Source organism: Strigops habroptila, chromosome 14, assembly GCF_004027225.2.
Source record: "Strigops habroptila isolate Jane chromosome 14, bStrHab1.2.pri, whole genome shotgun sequence".
Taxonomy (NCBI): Eukaryota; Metazoa; Chordata; class Aves; order Psittaciformes; family Psittacidae; genus Strigops; species Strigops habroptila.
Genome location: NC_044290.2, coordinates 4283640 through 4305107, shown reverse-complemented (window position 1 = coordinate 4305107; position 21468 = coordinate 4283640). Strand labels below are relative to the sequence as shown.

The following is a 21468-nucleotide window of genomic DNA, read 5'->3' as shown; positions in this document are numbered from 1 at the left end:
TCTCACTAAACTGATTTTTAAAGAATCAATAACCTCTTAGTGTGTGGCAACCTGTCCTCCATCAATGCACTTGTGGCCAGCATCTTCTTAAAGTCAAATGTAACTCCCTGGCCACATACCTGAGATCAGCCTCAAATGCAAGACAACTTCCAGAAGAATGAGACTCTGATACAAGAAATAATTCAAAGTCTGGTTTCATTAACAGTTGGGAAAGAAAAGCAGGAGCAAAGCTTGTTTTCATCTGCCAGTCCACAAACAAGATCAAGAAGAACTTGATGGTTAAAAGCAGCCCATGTACTTCCAAACTGCAGCCATTCCCTTTATCAACTGATTTTGTGCCAGGCCCAACATAGAATTCTTAGAATGTAGAACTGTATCAGGTACAGAAAGGGGTCAGTCAGGTTATTAGAAATGAACACTCAGTTTAGTGTAAATGAGATATAATATATACTATATAGATATTCATCTCACACACACATATATACACAAAATCACAACTATATAAAATCCCAACCCAATCTGTATCAATGACTACCAACCACTCAAAATTTATCTTTTGGGGGAAATTAAACCAAGACACAAACCACAGATCCAAAATTGACTGCTGAAACATCAAGTTCCACTTCTGGATTTCAGTCATTCTCAACCCCAACATTTCCACACGACTCTGCACGTTAACAGCCAGAAGAGCAGTGCTGCCCATGCTGCCCCGTGCAGCCATCAGCCTGGGGAAGTGGCTCAGGGAGCAGAAGAGCTTTTGTGGCTTTTGGGGTCAGTGTGGCAGTTTAAAATGGCACAGCACCAACTGCTGCCATCAGGGTAAATACACCACAGCACGGTGTAGCAGTGGCTCAGAACTGACACTAACCCTACTGACCCAGAGAAACTAGCCTTTGACAGCACTCCACCTGCAGTCCCCCTCTGCTCTGCAGACCCAGTGTCACCTTGCCAGGTCATACAACACCCTCAGCTGCTGTTACAGCACGCAGCACAAAGGCAGAACTGTGGTGTCCAAAGGCAGAAGCACTCCACTGCCCATGCTGCCACCCTCCCAAACCTGCTACACGCAGCTGGATCAGGCAGGGAGAGGGGCCTGTGCAAGGACAGAACATGCTGGTAGTGGAGACAAACACTTCTGTCACTAGACACAAACATCGGGTCTTCTGTACATTGTAATTCTGAGTCTTTCTCAAAGTCATTTTAAAGGTGACACAAAAGCTGACTCTTAACAGAAAGAACACAAAACAGGCAGCTGAGGAGGAGCACAAAAGGGAATAATACCTTGCATCATAAAACACCAAAGGTAACTGCAAAGGTTCTATCAGTTCCTAAAGAGAGGTCAAATCTCTAGGTACATGAATCACCTGCAGAAATGTTCCATTTGCAAAAGAAAGATCCTGTTGACTGCAGGTGTCCAGGACAAGCAGCACGTTAACACCACTTTAAGAAAGGTCACCAGCATCACCTCAGAAGCAGCAGTGCAACCAGTGTCTCATTCAGCCTCTGCCATCACGTGGTCACCACTGCTGGACTGATGGGGGGAGGCTCACTGACAAACTAGGGAGCAGGTTTGTCTCAACAACCAAAGACTCAGTTTAGGCAGGAGAGAGCAGGACAGGACCCTGCACTAGTCAAAAGCACTGGGGAGGGTCCTGTAGGAGCATCCTCAGCACCACCCAAAGCGTGGCCGCGGATGTGATTCTTACAGAAGAGCATAAGCAGTTTTCTCCCATTGTGCAGCTTTCCCAAAGGGTTCACCCACCTGAACGAAGACACATTCTTGTGTCAAACTCCAGATGCACCAAGAAGCATCAAACCCCGCTACACTGCAACATTATTCAACATCATCCTCAGACTAAAGCAACAGCCCAGCACTCTTACCAGCTACTAGAAAGAAACTTAACTCCATCCCAGCCAAAACCAGGACTCAGGCCACAGCGTATTCCCACCTCCCCCTGTGCGCCGAGGACGTTGCCTACCATTACCTGACAGTGAGGACACCTTGGCTTGTTTGGCCTGATGGTTTTTCCTGTGGCACTGCCAACATAAATTGGATTAATTGCCCCAAAATACACATGAATACTTCAAACACACTGGTGCAGTAATGTCAACTTAGTTAATTTGCTGAATAAAATTTAATTTTATTTAAAAAAATCTTATACACTATTATTCACCTAGCCCTAGTTGTGAACAGATTCTCACTTCTGAAAATAAACCACATTCTAGTCAATTCATTCAACACCAAATTAAATTACTAGTACTGGATTTTTTTTTTTTCTTAAAAAAGGTATGTTAAAACTTTTACTTTTTTATTTTTAAAACCTCTAAAGAAAATGTTGCAATTTTACAGAAATGTTTCTTTTGCAGGTTATGCGGTTTTCTCAATGCCTGTTATAAATTCAGCTTGTGTAGAGTTGGTTGGTTTTTTTTCATAGTTTTTTAATATGTATTATCTGCAGAGACATTGTAACAGTTCCATTTTGTGGATGAACACAAAACTTGTACAGATTTCTCATATTTGGTCTTCAGGTAAATAGTTCCCAAAAGCTGCCTAAATAAACCACTTCAAACTGTTCAGTCCAGCATGAGAACACAGTTTTTCCTTTCGTACGGGGAAAGGAAATATAAATAATGCATCATTAGTACAGAAAATGACAAAAATCAGATTGAACTGAAGCCAGCCCTGTAGCTTCCACTCACCTGACTGCAGGAGGAGAGAAGACGTTCATGGGAATTAAAGACTGAACAGCAGCCTCACGTTGCGATTTAATTTTGAAATGTCAAGTGGAATCTATTACCACAATTAAAGTGAGAAATTACCAATACAGCTTTAAATGTTCAACTGCAGAACACACTTTAAAAAAAAAAAAATAAAAAAAAAAATTATAATAATATGGTAGCCACTGTTAGAAAACCACAACAGCTACGCTCACTGGAGACCCCGAGGGGTCAGTGGAGGACATCGAAAGTGTTACGGAGAAACTGGTCAGATTAAGTTCTACTGATGGGTGCTTAAGCTTAAAAATATCGAATATACCTCTGACAAGATAATTTTACTCTTTTTAAAAGGACTTGTGATAAAGAATTTCATCTTTCTAAATGAAGAACAGTCTGTTATCTTAAACATACACAATATTAAGCGAGACTCTTGTTTTACTTTAGACTGGAAAAATATGCCAGGGACAGTCAAAGTCAACACAAAGTAACAAACAGCAAAAGGTAGCAGAAAGAGAAACAGGTAAGTGCAGCTCTGGTCAAATTCATAGCAGTTCTTTACGTCAGTTAACGGCTCATTTACATCGTAATTTCTAATCAGTTACATGCAAGCCCAAAGAAGCATTTGATCACTACACATGGTAATAAAATTTGATTAAATTTATCAGGCAACTGCTAAAATATGAAAATTTGCAGATGTAATAAAGTAGCTTTATCTGAACTTGAACAGGACAGACAAAAGTAAATCATTCCATTGGTTAAAAAAACCCTACATTCAGTTTTTACCAAACAAAATTTCACATGAAAAGTATTGTGTGATTCCAAAGTTTCCGGAGTAGAAATGGAGTGATTTGAAATGTCAAAGACCCCATTGTTTTGCAAAGAAATGAAAATACACCTCAAAAATTTCTAATTCCACATGTGAACAACAAAATACTGCATATCTACCAACAACTGCATCGGGTAGGTCATTATGAAAGGCTAGCTGCCAAGATGTAGGAAATGGCTCCTTGCCTCTGTTCCCTTTGAGGAATATACAATCGTTTGAAACCAGTTCACACTAAGCGCTTATCATGCTGCCGTTACACTGAGATACTCAGTCCTTAAAATAATCTGATAAAGATTCTTTTTAAAGCTGCAGCCCTCCCCAACACTGTATTTCTCAGTGTGCACAGTTCGGTAGGGGCAGGGAGGAGCGGGGGTCACAGCCTCTGGAACAAGATGGTTTGCAGTTTGACTTTAAATTACCAAGTTTTAAGGCCACCTGTGTTGGGTTTTTTTGTTTTCAGTGCTGAACGTTGAAGTCTGATCACAGGGCCCCTTTCCCCACTGCATGAGAACATGTTCCAACATTTTAGGTGTTATATTTAAGTGTCTCCTTTTGGCACCACGGAGTTTATTTTTTTTTTTTTTCTTAAAAAAAAAAAAAAAGAAAAAAAAGGAAATAAAAAGAAAAATAAAGGAAAACAAAAGAAAAAAAAAGAAAACTCCCCTAAGTTTCTAGTTCTGGCTGCCTTTATCACTCACTGCCACAGGTGGGGTGTCCACGTTAACAGCTATGACTATGCTCTCTCCATCTTCTGTTTTGATACGTTTGAGTTCCTGCTGTTCCGACTGGTCTCCATTCTGGCGCTTGGTTGGAAGGGAGGCCGAGGCAGATGCATGAGTCGCCAACATATGCAAAGGACTCGCAGCAGCTGTGAAAACACAATGAAGAACTTCACACTAATCCCTGCCAAACAGACGATGCACAAAGCAAACCTGTATTTTCAGTACAACCATGAATTCCTCTATTGGTGCCACGCAGGGTATTAGCAACCCCAGTTGAGATTCAGGTTTAATCCTTGTACAAACCTGAAGGACATTTGCCCAAGTCACTCAACATTCACACAGATTTGGACAAAGGTGGGAGAACGGGGATATATCTCTGTTTTGTCTATTGGTAGCTGAAGACACAGAGGGGTTAAATGGCTGAGGGCGAACCTACACTGTAATTTGTGACAGAACTGGGAAGGGAAGTCAAGATGCCCTTTCCATAGGTTCTGGCTGAGCCTGTGGATCACTGCAGAACTCATTACCGGGCCTGGAAGGAGTGCACCACAGTGACATAGCCATCTGTGGCCATCAGTTATTTAACACAAGCTATGCAGGTCACACCGCCCAGAGGTGCGACTCCAGCAGTGATTCCTCTTTGACAGACAATGAGGCCCTGACCCACAACATAAGGAAAAGGCAGCACTTCAAAAAGTACTAGTGTTAAGAAATGACCCATTTGATGAGATTCAAGAGCACAACTGAATAAGATCAACATTTCAAACACCTATACAAGATTTTCATCTTTCTCATTCCATGGTGAGGTATTGTGAGTCACTATTAATGGGCGAGAACAGTCCTTTAAACCTTCCAAGACATCCAAAGGTTCCCTCCCTCTACTTGTTAGCACTCTGCTCCTCAATATTAACCCTGGTTTTCTTAAATCAACTATTCACACGCCTCTGCAAATAATGCAAAATACTAATGATATATTTACTCGTTCACTGCATTTAATGAAAAATTATCTAACCATTATCAAGCGACCTCCTTTTTACACCCACACTCCCTTTCCTCAGCTCTGCTGCCTTTATTACAGCATTCCCTGCTAAAACATGAAGTCCATAAGGAATTCTTACTTCTAAACTTGTTGTATTTGTTCTTAGTAAGCTATCCTAGCGAGTACCTGGAATATCACCTCTGCATGTAACCAACCTGGTTTGTACTTAGTGTTTACCAGTAGAACAAGTAATTGAGAAAATATTTATCTGATGCAAAAAGCTTCACTCCAACTGTAAAATAACTGGTTCTTGTATCTCAATAGTCTTCAGTTTCTGTGAAAAAAGCTACTCCTTGTACAATTTTGGAATAGGTGCCTCAGAGATAGTTGCTTCTGAAACAAATGTCTTACTGCAAATTTACTGTTGCTTAAATAAAACCAGAAAGTTAACCCCTCATCTTCAAACATGCATTAATAAATGCATTATTCACTCCAGGGTCTGTTTAGTAGGAAGAGACTTGCTGGCTGCAGCCATAACCCATATGTGGAAGTATGAGATGCACAAAAGAACAATGATGTTTGAAATCTACACTGAAAGATGAAACGAAGAATATCCAGTTACATCATTTTCTTCTGCAGTAAGAAACCTGAATTTATTTTGAACTTCACAGCTTTCAGTTAGACTGACAGGTAGTAAAAAGCGCTGCCAAACTGTTTTGCTGAGAGTAAGATCTGAAAGCACCTTCTTACTACAGAAAAGCACCACAATTCTACTCCTATGGCCACATTTCTTAGACAGGCCTAGCAGGCACTGGGCTTCCCTACCAAGGAAAACATGCTGAAATCAGTGGAGATTTCAGAGGCCAAGAAAAAAGACAAAAAGCATTATTTCCTACTTTTAAAAATAACTTTTCAATCTATTTCACATGACTGCTGGCTCAAGTCATACATCCCCTCTGACAAAAAAAGCGCCTGTGAAGTCTGACAGTGATTGCTTTTGCTTTACTTAAGCTGGAAATGAAGTGGAAGCAGACAGAACACTGACCTATAAATGTCAGCAATGGAAGAATAAAAAGGAAATAAAGCAGACAATACACTCCATTAGAAAGACTTTAGAGCAGAAATGCGGGTAGTAAGTTGATAAAGGATAGCCTAACACTATTTCTGTAAATATATTTTATGACAAAAAAGCTCCTTTAGTATCGGATAACATCTCAAAGTGACACTGTTAGAACAGGCTGCACGCTCTGCAAAGTAAATCAAAACTGAAAGTCCTGTAAGCAAGGATGAAAATTATGAAGAGGTACTGCTGCCCACTCAGACCATGGAGCCTGTGAGGGGAAAGGTGAATTCCGACAAGAGGAATTCTAAATCCTACAGAACTTTTTGTCATTTTTAGTGCACGTTCAATAAAAAGAGAGTAAAAAGTAACAGTTCAAAAAGCCAACCCACGAGCAAGTTCTGGCTGGTTTTCCTGTTGGTTGGTTCTTGACAAATCATCTGGGAGCAGTTACCATTTTAATGGCACTGTTTTACAGGAACTTCTTTTAAAACTTGTTTATATCCTGGGTTTAATGAGGAGGGAGAGCAGGTTGTCACCACTAAGTACATCCCTTTAATGACCACAAAGAGAATAAATAACTGTTCAAGTAATCATCAGTGAAGAGAAACATTAGTTCTTACCAACAGGGAGGGAACAATCCCTTACAAGGCTCTAATCCATATATTTTTAGAACTTAAGATGTGAGAACAGAACTAAACAATTCAGCACTGGCCACGTGAAGTTTTTAACACAGACAAAGCAACTGAGTATCCCCACAGCATACGTACCAGCATTGCCCTGTCCTTGTATCGCAGTGGTGATGGGTACTATGTGCGTTCCGTTCTGTGTTACAGTTTTTATTGGTAGCTGGTGTTGACCTAGAGGTGCCTGTTGCACTATAGTAACTGTCTGTAAGGGGGTGGTCTGAGATGTCTGAATGATACGACTAGCAGCTCCTATTGTAGCATGAGTAATAGCAGGTATAGGCTCCACTTTAACTGAAAAACACAAGATAAAACATTGTTAAAAACAAGAGTGAGTTAAAGAACCGTCTGGTTGTACTCAATCAATCTTCAGTGAAAAAGTGTATCATTTTATTACAAGCTCCAACATATCTGAGAAATTACGATGCAAAATCATCTGTTTTAGCTAAATGTTTCAAGTGTTCATCTGGAAGGAAGTTTCAAATGATCATCCTTCAGTATAAACAGCCAGCAAAACAACTAACCCCACAGCTTCTCACCTTTTACTTCCTTGTGGTCTCCATTCTCTTGAGGTTCTACCTTGGGCTGGGTGACCATTGCAGCTTGCGTGACTACTGCCTGTCCAGCTACAGTGTAAGTGTTTGCTGGTGCTAATCCAGTCACGTTTGTGACAGACACAGCTGGTATCTGGTGGACAACATGAACTGTCTGAACTACAGGCTGCTGGGATGTTGATGTTGTCACAGGAGTTGCAACAGTGTAGGTGACGGGTTTAATCGTTTGTGGTAGCTGCCGTTGTACAGTAATTAAAACTGGTTGGCTAGAAAGAGGTGATCCTACCGAGAAAGAGAGAAAAATTAGGCTGCCAATTTTAATTATTGCTTTTAAGCCACGCATTCTTTTAAACTTAACACTAAAGCCTCAGAGGATTAACAACCCCCTTCACTAAAGCCCAAATGATCCAAAAGGTGTAACTGGACAATGAAGACTATGACACCTGGCTATTCCAAGCCACACATTCAAGTGCTGCATTCACTCAGCAAGATCCTGTTTGAGCAAAAGCTGCCACCTCTCCCCAAATACAGCAGTACTACCAAAGCTGTGTTTAATACTCATTTAGTAAAACTGCCTTCCCTAGATGGGAACAGACAGGTGCTTCAGCTGTTGTGTGGAGCATGTCTGCACTGGTAAAACTCTCAGCTTGCTAGGCTGGGGAAAGGCTGGTGTCTCTGCTTAGGACCATGTTTGCCTTCACCACAGAATGGTCACTGACACTTCTGTAGTACCAAAATATCACCAAGCAAATGGACGGATGGCAAGAGTATCTAAGGCAATTAAACAAACACATCCTTATGCCATCATGCCTTACAGTGAGTCGTTTGTTTTTGGGGTTTTTTAATGGGAATTTTCTTATCATGCAAGTTTGCCCTTTCTTTATCCTTTCAACTCTTTTTATCCCCACCTTTGAAAGGGTGACATGACCACATATACATGCAAGACATTTGCTTATTTCTTAACCCATGTAACAAAGTTTTTGAGTTTGTTTTTTTTCTAAACCAGAAAGAATGTGTTTTTTGAAAGGAAGTGACGACTGTTACAAGCCAGCACAGTCCTGCACAAGACAGAAGCACAATCTCTGCTCAGTAACAAAGTGGTCAAGGGTGCTGGAACAGCACACGGGTGACAGCTGTATGTATGCAAACAGAATTGCCCTGGCACGTCTATGTGCTTATCGAGGATTTGCTCTAAATGTGAAGAGGTTTAATATCTACCCTTTTTTGGTGTACATGTGAAGCCTTGGCAATATTTATATATTAGCCCTCTCCCACCTCCAATGCCCAAACGCTTATTTGAGGATTCCTCACCTGGGGCGCTCTGTGCAAATCGCGCTTCTTGTATTACCGCTAGTTTTGGCTGGATAGCACTAGGCTCAGGTTCCATTGGGACTGGAGATCCTTCCCTGGACAGACTCTCGGGGGTCTGGACTCCACTGGAGTGTGCAGACAACACTCCAGAGTGATTAGGAGAAGCTGGGGCACTTCTGTATTTAAAAATGAAAGCAGCAGCTGATGTGTTTTAACTTCTGAACTGTGACAGACAGTGACCTTCCTCTAAAGAGACCATAACACACACTGCCCACAGGAGGGCACCTCTGCCTTCTGGCAAGTACAGTTACAACCCAAAGCAGTTCTGATGAGCATTTATAAAGCTTCTGTTAAACAGGGACAGAATTTAAAAGCAAATTTCAGGTACAGTTAACGGAGAAGAAGTGGCTGGATGCCTTTTTAGGAAGACTCAACAATCTGTGAAACATGAACGTTTCTTCCGATGGAGAAGAGCAATAAGCAAATCTCAGTCTAAGGGCAAGTAATACAAGATCTGCACCAGCAGAAAGGCTGTAACTTTACAGAGGGAATAATTTAAACCCACCTATTTCCCCATCATGATTCTGCTCGAACATTATCAAACTAAATGCATAATTGTCATCTCTAAGTTCAATAAAATGGTAGCCAGTATTTGGTTATTTTCTTTGCAAACAGTTTTAAAATGCAGTAGATGGCAGTTAGAAATTAGAGCTAGAATTCTGTCAAAACCCAAAGGTACAGCAAGGCTTGCTTACATTAACAATCTGACAGTTATGCAAACTGAGTCACTTCTTTAACACTAAAAACAAGCAATAAAAACAAGCCTAGTGTAGGGGGCAGCCTCCTAGTCAATCATACAGAATTCAAATACTGAGTCTGGTTGAAATTAAATTACTAAACTTGTGACTGTATCCAAAACTATCAAGTCTGTATCAGCCTGAAGATTAAACAACAGCCATAGTCTTTTTGTTCATCTGTTTTTCCTTACCTAGAAGAGAGTGGTCCCAGAGGGGTTCTAAAGCAAGGTACTCCCCTAGGCCGCCTTTTCCTAAAAGCCTGCTCTATTAATTTGCTTTCAGAGGCAGGGTCTATCCTCCAGAATGAGCCTTTGCCTGGTTCTTCCTGGGAACGTGGTACTTTGATGAAATAACGATTCAGAGAGAGATTGTGACGTATTGAATTCTATGGAACATAAAAAAATATGTAGAATTCATATAACTTTTCCAAGTCAGAATGTGGCCTACTGCAGCAGTTCGTACTACAGGAAACTCGGGGTTCAGCTCTTAATTCAACAGAACTCAGAGCACTACAAAAGGCAGTGCCATAAACCTGAAAGGACTCTTGCATTTTTCAAACCTTTCCCAAGAATTAAAACCCCAGCGTTGCTAATGAGGCAATAACAGGAATCCCATTTAATTCTCTGATGAGAAACACAGTGATTGCAATGAGCTGTTAGAACACTACAAATACTTGTGCATAATGCAGCGTGGAAAAAAAAGAGTATCAGTCTTCACACACCACCCTTCCCCAGGTGTCAATGTCAGTTCTTTCTAGGAGGGCCAGTAAAATACAGCATACACTGATTCTGACCTCACGTGATAATCTTACTGTTCCACAACACAGAAAGAAAAGGTTAAATGACAAGTTCCAAATGCAGCTGGACTGTTGGGTGTTCACCCACAGTCCAGTCTGCTTCACCAGAGGAGCCAAGGATTTAGTGTGTCTAGAAAAACAACAAATGGCAGGAGGTCCTAGAACAGCTCTTATCGAGATCTTCGTCACTGCACTCTAGTTTGCACATTACTTCATCCTCGCTTTGCTGTAGCACACACAACCCTTTGAGCAGAGAGATGTGGAGAACTTCTAACACCCCGACGTGGCTGTATCTGTGCTTGGCTTTGCACACATAAATTCTCTTTTAAGATACATAAACCCCAAAATCTCTCTAAACATTATCACTGAACAAAAAGAAAGTAACAATAAGCATACATACTTGTGGGGAAACAGGGGGAACACAGAGAAGCAGCTTTAAGTTAACAAAAGCTCTTAAAAATTTGCAAAATCAAATGCAAATCTTGCTCAAATGGCTGAGTTCATGACCCTGATGGCAAGTTTGGAAAACTTAAAGCAATGATAACCATGTATGGTTTCTTAAATGCAAACTGATGAAACCAGAAATGGTTTACCCTGCCAAAAACTGAAACAGAACTAGAAAGATGCCAAGAACATGTTTATAACTTGTATTTACTTCTCCATATGCTAGAATGGAAGAGCAGATCCAAAAGTACCTGCTAAAATAAGTTCACAAAGAGGAGCCTTCAAATGCCCAACAAAATGAGACCTCTATATATTAAAGGCTACACATACCCCAGTACTATTTATTAAAGTATAGGATTTGGATACTATACACATGTATGTACTCTATGTTTTGGAAAGTATGCACATATATTCCCTCAGATATTATTTAAAACATCTATAACCCACTGTAACTGTAATCTAACACCTGATGGATAAAAGGTAGCAAAGCTACTCCTGCATGAGGTACGCCTGTGGGTGTTGAAACAGTGCTCTGTATGGCAAGTGACTGAGCAGCATCTGATCTTCAGTTTCTCCAACTGCTTTTACAAATAGGTGCTAATTTATTATTTTAGAACATACGTCTGCTGTGTCTATCACCTTGGTTTTATAAAGTATGATACATCTAAACACATACACTGTTCTAAGGCAGAACTCTTTAAGCATGCATTATAATGTGTGTGCATGTTTGGTTTGGATACTTCCAGCAAGGAGCACTACGCACACAGATACTCCAGGTATTTCAGAACAGGAAGCAAAAAGCACACCAACATTTTATAAACAGAATCTTCTTGCTAAAACAAATCTGTTAGTATGACTGCAGCCAGGATTCTGCATGGTTTATGTGTGAAAGGGAAACAGAAGACACTTCGTAGCCACAACAACAGCTAAGCCCTTTTACTAGCCAAACCATTAGCAAAAAGTTGGGAACATTTACATTCCCCATTAACCTTGGAATTCCTCCTAAGAGCGATTCAACTTTCATCTAGGCCCTATGACAAATATGTATCTGATTAATGGATTAAAAACCTATTCCTCTCCTGAGCAGGCATGTATTCTTCAGTCTTCTGCTAGTGCAGCACTTTTCCCCTCCCCCAGTCTCTCCAAATTTTACTTCCCTGAAAATAACTTCAGAGCATGCCTCTCTGTTGCAGATCATGACTGTACTAAGCAGCAACACAGTGAAACTGATACCCCATGACTGACAGTGCAGTCTGAATGTTACATGGGCAAACGGGCCAGTCCTGCTACTTGTGCTCTTCTGTCCTTTGCTGAAACTAAAAACGGCAGCAAAGGCACCGAACCCTTCTGTGTATCTGGGAAGCCTGTGCCAGACTGATTCATACTCTGTTAGTCATCCTGGCAAATGCTGAGCTTGGTCTCTTTGAAAAATGAAAAGAAAGCAGAAATTAATTCTGCAGAATGGAAGGGTCTGGTGTAACCCCGTACAGATTAAGTTCACAAACAGCCTGTGTTGCACAAATAAAAACAGGGCACACAATAGCGCAAGGTGAGGACAGATAATAATACATGCTTGTTCCTTCACTGTAGTGCATGGTCAAGATCATGGCTTCCAAATAAAACTGAACTTGTAACATTTAATGTCTTAATTTTATCTCAAGATAATAATCCGGATGTTGACACAATTGTGAGTTACAGAACACAGCTACATTCCTAGAGAGCATACGCAGTTTCAAATCCCCAGTGCCAATTGTACTTTCCTTCCCCAAAAGTCTGTATTCATCCCTCCTAGAGGTTTTACAGATACCATTCCATGAGCAAAGCAACATTTCAAATACCAAATAGTGTAAATTGGCTATGTGGTTGGAGAACTTACAATCAGGAAAGAGACAACACACTCATTTGGCAGATTCCATTTATGAAGGGCTGTTGGGCTTACCAACTGACTGCTTAGGAGCATTTACAGCTGCCAGTGTTACTCACAGAAATTCCAGAAAGCAAATTTACCTGCCAGCCCTTGTCTGCTGTCCTGTAGTACGGATAGTTTTTAGTTATGTGCGTATAAATTCCATTTAGTGTAAGCTGCTTATCAGGTGCCATTGTAATTGCTTGTACTATTAACTGTGCATAGGAGTAAGGTGGCTTAGAGTCATCCTGTACAAAAAAAGAAAAGGCTGCATCAATAAACTTTGAAAATATACCCCCCTTCTCTAAACCGAAAGTTAAAAAACACAATTAACTTGATTTAAGGCACTTCTGAATGGTTGAAATTTTAAGGCAGAAAAGAAACTAAGACAATTTTGCTCTTCTGATTAAAAGATAACCATAAAAAAATAACATTAAAAATTTGGAGACACATACAACAGTAAAGAATTTTCAACAGCCTCCAGACCCACAGATAAAATACATACAGACCCTCCCCCAAAGGGAAGAGAGGGAAATCAATAAAGAGATACATAAATAAATCTCGTCTCTAATCACAAAAATCTACCAATTGTTTTTAAAGTCTGTAATATTAAATTAAGACACGCTGCATCCACTTTAGCAAACAAAATTTCTGAAGTCTTCCATTCACTCACAACGTCATTTATGGGATTGATTTCAAACCATGTTTACCTTTGGGCTATCTCCACCCGATGCTTCCTTGTCATTCTCTGACTGTGAATTATCAGCCATTAAATGTAGGTCAGATGGTATTACACGACTCATTTTGTACCCTGAAGAGCCTGCACCACGGGGGCTAGATGGGCAGGAATTTGCAGCACTGTAGAGCATAAAAAGAAGATCCTACTATTTTGTTATACAGTATATCACCACATTATGTCTAATCAAAAAGCTCTTACTGTGGAAAAGCCTGCTGCCAGAGCACCTAGGCTTCAGTTAAGGGGCTGTCAGTATTTCCATTATAAACCCCATCTTCCAAGCCTTTCTAACTCATCCATGGGAATTAAAATCACCGCAGGAAGAAACCTGTCAAATGAAGCTTAGGCTTTCCTCCTCAAAGGGAACAAGATTAACTGATTTATTAGGTTGTGCTGTAATTTGGGTGGGATTTGCCAACAGAAAAGTCCACTGTAACTAAATAAGCAACCACAAATTTTAAGACATTCATTTGAAATAAGAAACACATCTTGCATGAAATTTCTGCCATATGCTTGTATTCGGTCTGCTCAGAAAAGATCATCTCTCCTGTGCAGTATTTTTGCACATTTGAGAAAATATAGCAAGCAGTTGGAAAAAAAGTTTTGATTCTTATTTAAATCTAACCCAACACTGAGTGTTTACAAGCATGTGCACATACACACACACATATATATGTATAAACATCATAAACTTATCTATAAATGGGATGCACTAGCACTGACTCATCTCATTTAACGCAGTATTAGGCCGACAGAGCAAACACACTGCTATAAAGTGAGAGATAGTGCCACACAAACAAAAGCAGTGTCTCTTGATACTCCCCATTTTGCTATCACAGAAAAACAAAGATAAATTGTCTCTCATCCCACTGTAATATCTTTCTCACGGCTGTCCCCTGCCTTGTGGAGTCACAGGAACCACCACTGCACAAAGCCTGTTTTCTTCCAAAATTTCCATTTAGCCAAGAGGAAAGAGAGGGTGGGTGAGGTCTGTCCTCTTCCCCCCAAAAAAACTTTGGCAGTTCTCTATGAGGACATGTACTTCCCAGCAGTTCATATTGTAACTGATTTCAACATAGTCCTCAGAAACTTCAAAAGAAGTTAACTAAGAATCAGAATGACAAAGCCTGCTGTGGCCCCAGAACCAGCCTTACCGCCAAAGGCAATCTTTAACCTAACTCCAATCAATGGTTCAAAACATTCAGTAACAGATGTAGCCAGAGAGCGTTATTTCGAGCTACACAATAAAGCTTTAACATATTTACATCTGTCAAGTTTTGTTTGTCTGCCTGGCCTCTCAAGTTTTTTGCTACCTCTCTTTTTATGTACAGAAACAAGGCAGGCACTGTAGATGGGGCAATACATAGAAAAAAGATACTCTGCGAGTTTCCCATCAGGAGAAATCCACCAACAATTTGTTACTAATGATATACTATAGAAGGGAGATTGGGTTTTTTAAACGTTGCGTGGAAGAATCCTTTATTAAAGCCAAAACGTGCCACTACTTCACTTTTTAAATATAGGTCACTGCTGTGCTGTTTGCACGTATCAACCAACAACATCTCTCTACTGTGCTCCTTTCAGCATGTATTGACAAAGCAACACATATGGTATAATCAAAGCACGTTTACAAGTCGTCTACAAAACAGGGGGATCTGAAGAGAAACTGTCAAGCTTTGCTCTCAAAATAGACTCAAAACTGTTGGTTTGGGGTTGGGTTTTCTTTGTAATAAACTATATTCAACAGGTGCATGAAAGCCCTGAAGAGAATTACAAAATTCACAGTGAGGCAAAGGCTGTGGCGGGATATGGATATTATCTGAAATATCTGTGAGCTGCTCTGTCATTCCTTGGACAAGATGTGTTTTTCCTGAATTTCATAAGAAAGCAAACCTGTTATACAGTTGAGTCCAGATCTCTTTTCTCTCTACTTCCACCATTTACACAGATCTCATTAAACACTACAATATTGAGATCAAGCTCTTGGCAGGCATGAAAGAAGTCAATTATCCTTATATTCAAATTTCATTAACAAGATCTACAGTTTTAAAAATCAAGCATTAACAGTCCTTCACTCAAGTGGAGATACAGGAAGTGAAGGGGGAAGAAAAAAGCTTTCAACAGCATGTAAGTGACTTTGAAACACAACTTTCAGTGCCTTTACATGAAAGTTTTGCTCCTGAACTTTCTATGAATTTTAAAAATTGTATCTAGTTTGGGAGGACAGCTTGCTTATGGTCAACCGAGTCTGGTCCCAAAGAACAAGTCAGACAACGGCTACAATTACCAAATTAAGCAGCACAGCAAGTAAAAAAACCCAGATGAACCTCCCCTGCACACTTCCCTACGCTAAACTCCACATCTTACACTGTATTTTAAGTAAGATGTCTGTTTACTTCCAGCAATACTTAATCAATCACAAATCTTCTGGAGTAAGAGATCAGCGTTTTCCATACTAATGATAACCTGGCCTGGTGTCAGCTGTAACAGCTAGTTTTCCTCCTAGTGGCTGGTGTAGTGCTGTGGTTTGGATTTAGTATGAAAATAATGCTGATGACACACCAATGGTTTAGCTGTTGCTCAGCAGCACTTGCCCTGATCAAGGACTTTTCAGTCTCTCATGCTCTGCCAGTGAGGACGGGCACAAGAAGCCAGGGGGACACACAGCCAGGGCAACTGACCCGAACTACCCAAAGGGATATTCCACACCACAGAACATCACCCTCAGTATATAAAGTGGGGAGAGTTGGCCAAGAGGGGCCAATCGCTGCTTGGGAATAAGCTCGGCATGAGTCAGTGGGTGCTGAGCAACTGTAACTGTGCATCACTTGGGGTTTTTTCAGGGGGTGGGTTTATTCCTTCCTCTATCTCCCCTCTATCACTACTGTAACTGTTGTTGTATTACACCATTTTACTTTTTCTAGTTCTCTTCCCCATTCCACTGGGCAGGGGAAGGAGTGAGCAAATGGCTGCCTGGTACTTAGTTGCCAGCTGGGATCAAACCATGACATAATCAGAAAACCCAACCTTTTTCTGATGACCTACTTCAGGGGACAGTGACTGATCAGAATGTTTTAAAGTGGTATCATTTAGACTTATCTCATTCAAAGTCTTGCCATAAGCATGCAAGAGTAAAAAGCAACCCAAATCATTTGGAATGCAAGAAAAAGATAGGCTCCTTTGCTGTACTAAGAATGTCAGGCTTCTGAGCAAACTGCTACACATTTAATGTACTACAATTCAATAGTAAAGGCTGTTCATGTAACTTACTACTTAGCAGAACGGTGGTTGTCTCCAAGGCAGGTAATGCTGAGCTTCAACTCAACTTTTACCACAAAAGCAAAATACTTAAACGAATTGGAAAGCTGCTTCATACTGGTAACCAGACATTGCCCCATATCCAATGTGCAGGGTTTAAATACCTGATAGTTCCTGTGGGAGAAGGGAGAGGGCTGATCAGGTGAGCCATGTTGTCTGGAATGTTTATTGTTAAGGGAGAGATCTGGGGTTGCACAGGCTTCACTGGGGACTCCGGGGCCTCCTGTTTTTCTCTCTTTTCATTGGACAGAGCAGTGAATGTTATCTTGATGTTTGTGCTGGGAAACCTGAAAGTACAGCTGAAAAATAAAACACAAGTATATAAGCCACTTTTTTACAGAATGTCATATTTTCTGCATAACTTGCACCTATCACCCAACCTAATTCAAAAATCAAAAGGGTCAGTAAGTCACCTGCAACCATCTTCGTTTTATAGCTCATACAGGAAGAGCAATGTGACCAGAAAAAGATCCCCAAGTAAGCAGTTTGAAAATTGGGAAAGAAATACAAGCAAATGTAATTCTTTATAACAAGGGCAGTTTATGTGTTGCCTCTAAATTTCTTGAAGGTCACCCTGATCTTGCAACTATCCCTAAAAGAAGTTCTACTTTGAAGACTATTTTATGATGCCAAAGAACAGTTTCAGCAAACAAACAAATCACAGGTAGTCAGAAGCACACATTCTGACCAGCTTGAGGTCACCCCAGTTTCACCGAGTGGTCTAACTAGAATATTTGATTTCTCTTAAAATACTTATTAAACAATGATCAGTCCTAATTCTGGTCATTTAAGGAGTATATTGCTGTTGTACTACTACATTCAAACATCTTTTTTCAGAGCTGAATTTAAGAGTCCTTTTTCCTATCCTACCAAAGACTGCATGCCCAAATGTAAAGATTAATGATAAATTAACAATGTGCAATTGTCTAAAACTTTGGAAAACAAAACACAATGAATGCACTTGGGAGTATTTTTCATTCTACCTCTCTGCATACAGCATTTAGAACTTAACCCAGTTAAACAGACTGTTTATAGCTTTTCAATAAACAGATTGAACAAACAAGAAACTTAAATTTCTCTCAACAAAAGCATCTATAAAAATACAATTCAAGAACTTCACTATCTTCTCTTCAGCTGTTAGACTGCACCCAGCATTAAACCCACAACTATATTCACACACCTCTTCCACATGATGAAAAGGACTTTCCACCAACACAGTACCAAACAAACCAACCCCACCATGTTTTCTAAGGTTAAGGTGATTCTAGGTAGATCTAGTTTTATAAAGATAGGAAACAACGACATGCTGGAAGAGGCCTACGAAACACAGCTATGAATGCAAGATACAGACCATAAACAGAAGTGATCATTTATGCTTATTATATGTTTTCAGAGAAAAGTGATGTAAGGACTGGAACACTCAGCTGTGGAGTAGCCTTAAAGGGTTTCTTCAGATCAATCTGAAGGTGTTTATAGAACAAAGGCAGCATGTGATTTTTGTGACATCTCCTGCCACATGCACCGCAGTGACTCTTTTTTCCAACAATACACATGCAAGGATCAGGAAAAAGAGAATTCACAATGACCTTCCTTTTCTCTCAGTCTTACTTCTCAGTATGGACCATGTCCGAATTTAACAGCCGACCTATTTCTGAAACATGCTCCATGTACTAAATTAGGAACAGAATCTATGCCAAAAAACTGCACATGCATTTCAGCAAGGAAGTTAAATGGACCAATTTCTGGGTTGAGTTTTGTGGTTTAGGTTTTTTCTAGTATCTTCAGTAACAACTCATTTCTTTGCTTATATTGCTTTAGTTTGAAAGAGGTCTCAGCTGTTTTGCTAATAAAAATGTTTCCTGAACACTTCAGTTAACCAGTGCTACTGACAACACTGCTCAAGTGTATGCAGAGGGTAGCTACAGACACCCTTTTGCTGAAGATTAAATAAAAAACCCTGTGACCACCACCATCTGTTTTGATACAGAGACAGATTTAAACTTCAGTCACCTGTTCAGTATGTTTTACAAGGTGTCCTGAGTTCAGCTGTAGCAGTCATTTTTTTCCTTCTTAGTAGCTGGTGCAGTGCTGTGTTTTCACCTTTAGTCTGAGAACAACACTGATAACACACCAATGGTTTAGCTGTTGCTAAGTGATGCTTACACCCCGATCAACGGCTTTTTCAGTCTCATGCTCTGCCAGTGAGGAGGGGCATGGGAAGCCAGGAGGGAGCAGAGACGGGACACCTGACCCAAACTGGCCAAAGGGGTATTCCATCCCACAGCACGTCATGCCCAGGATAGAAACTGGGGGGAGGTACCTGGAAGGCCCAGATCACTGCTCAGGTCGGGCTGGGTATCGGTCGGCAACTGGTGAGCAATTGTATCCTCTCCCCTTGTTATTTCCCTTATCGTTATTATTATCGGTGGTAGCAGCAGTAGTTTTGTGTTATACCTTAGTTACTGGACTGCTCTTATCTCAACCCATGGGATTTACGTTCTTCCGATTCTCCTCCCCATCCCTCCAGGAGCCGGGGGGAAAAAGCGGGGGAGTGAGCAAGCGGCTGCGTGGTTCCGAGTTACCAGCTGGGCTTAAACCATGACAGCTCTTTTTGGCACCCAACGTGGGGCACGAGGGGTTGAGATAACGACAGATCTGATCAGAGTGTGTCTAATTGCATATCTAAACCACAACACAAGGCTACTGCATACCTGAAAATATCACAATGCTTTTCAGACCGAACTTATTTCAACTGAAGTAAAACGTGGGAGCAATTGGACATAGCTTTAGATGCTCATTCACTGGTTAGATTTCTTACTGCCCAGTAAAAAAACCCAGCATGTAACAATGAGCAACCACATTCCTAGCACTGGGGTGAGGCAGGGATGGAGAGGAGGTAATCTTCACAACTTAGACACAAGTACCAGAAATATGGAAACATAAAATGTATACTCGAAAATTCCTTCAATATTCCATGTAAGCATATTAAAACACCTCCCTTCTTACCCTACTGCAATCCCTTAATGCGCTATTTTCCCTGTGGGCATCTTTGCAAAAAAGGTAAGGAGGGCTTACTCAGATAAGACTAAAGCACAGATTTCAAAGTACAGCAGAGAAATGGTGCTCCCAAATGTTGATCAAGTTTGGAAAACAAAAAATCAAACAAAAACCACCCCAAATGCAGGAGCTTTGACTAATCAAGGGTATGGGATAGGTTACAAATGTGCCAAACAAACCTGCACTTACAGTCAGGAGCTATATTCAAACCCAAAGGTGTTACAGTTTACAGCATTTCCCCTGCTGAGCTTGAAGGAATGACCTTATTAAGGAAGACACAGTATACTCACAAATCACTACCTGGTTAGAACATGCAAACACCTAAATATTACCAAAAGAACACACCTGTCCATTGATTCCTATTTGTAAACAGAGGGGATTTAATAGAAGCACATTTTTAATAGTAAAATTCATCCAAAAAGCAGAATAAAGAGCGTGTTCCAGCCAACAGCTTTTCTGAGTAAGCTGCATTAACATGAACGCACATTTACTTCCAAAATCAAAGTAAGGAACATGTTCTAATTTGATCAGAATCAAGCTGGTTTTGGCATATTCCTTAGTTACACAATGAACTAAAAAACCACACAACACCTACAGGGAAAGACCTCAGCAAACACGTAGTCTACAGCAAGCTGAAGTTGATTTTACTCACTATTTAAAGCATTTACGACAGGTTCCCAATGTGCTACCATAGGTTGGTTGCTGTAGGAAAGACTCATCTACATAACCCACTTTAAAAATGGAAAGAGAAAGGTAGTACATTTGTAAGCTGGCACCTTGCACCTCATCTACTCAACTAACTACCCTTCTGAACAGGATGATGTAGGACATCCACCAGAGCCACCAAGATGGATTCAACAGATTCCTAAAAACAAATGTTTACAGACATCCATGTTTCAACAGTCTATAATGAAAAGTGTGTTAGGTATCTAAGTGATGAAAACAAGCAGCACTGCTTAGCTGATGCACCAGCGTTGTATTTTATGTATTTCAAGCAACTATTCCTGGGATCCACATCTGTATAATTTTGTACATCTATTGATCACGATAAGTGCTCGCCTTGTGCTTTCTACAGAGCATGACAAAGGAGGACAGTGGGCAATGCCAGGAAACTGCAGCAGAGGTATCACAACTAAAACGTAACTCATGAGCCTAGTTATTTAAAAGTTCTCTCTGGGTTGAGTACTGGAGAACAGACAAGAGGCATCAAATCACTCCAAACTATTCCCTAGAAAACTCTGGCTATTTCTACAGCTCCCAGCAGGACAGAGACGTGCTGATCTATGCACTCTCTCTAAGGAGGTGAACAACTTTGCAGGGTGCCAGGTAAGGGTCTTGTGGGAAAATGTGCTAAGTCTAGTTTTGTCACACGTGTATTTCTAATATTTTCTCACTTCCCCATAGTGGTTCTGCCTGTACTGTGGGGAAAAGATGATAACACACTTGTAATTCTGCCTATATGACAATATAATCTGATCGAAAACAAGGAATTCTGTCCTGTTTCTACCTGAGGAACCAAACCATAGAAGTAGGAATTCAGTTCCTTCCTGTACCCTGC

The 21468-nt window shown here is 40.6% G+C and overlaps 1 protein-coding gene across 9 annotated transcripts in view; it reads right to left on the bottom strand.

Moving 5' to 3' along the window:
• FOXK2 (forkhead box K2) overlaps nucleotides 1–21468 on the bottom strand; it is a 72287-nt gene that overhangs the window by 2414 nt on the left and 48405 nt on the right. For 8 of the 9 annotated variants that reach the window (XM_030506203.1, XM_030506199.1, XM_030506205.1 and 5 more), the window contains 8 exons: nucleotides 16958–17152; nucleotides 13510–13657; nucleotides 12901–13047; nucleotides 9845–10038; nucleotides 8857–9032; nucleotides 7531–7827; nucleotides 7076–7285; nucleotides 4243–4412 (listed from right to left, as the gene is read on the bottom strand). In XM_030506203.1, coding sequence (XP_030362063.1) covers nucleotides 4243–4412; nucleotides 7076–7285; nucleotides 7531–7827; nucleotides 8857–9032; nucleotides 9845–10038; nucleotides 12901–13047; nucleotides 13510–13657; nucleotides 16958–17152 — 1537 coding nt within the window. Of the gene's footprint in view, nucleotides 1–626; nucleotides 4413–7075; nucleotides 7286–7530; nucleotides 7828–8856; nucleotides 9033–9844; nucleotides 10039–12900; nucleotides 13048–13509; nucleotides 13658–16957; nucleotides 17153–21468 lie in introns of those variants that run through there. The other variant, XM_030506201.1, reaches the window with a different exon arrangement.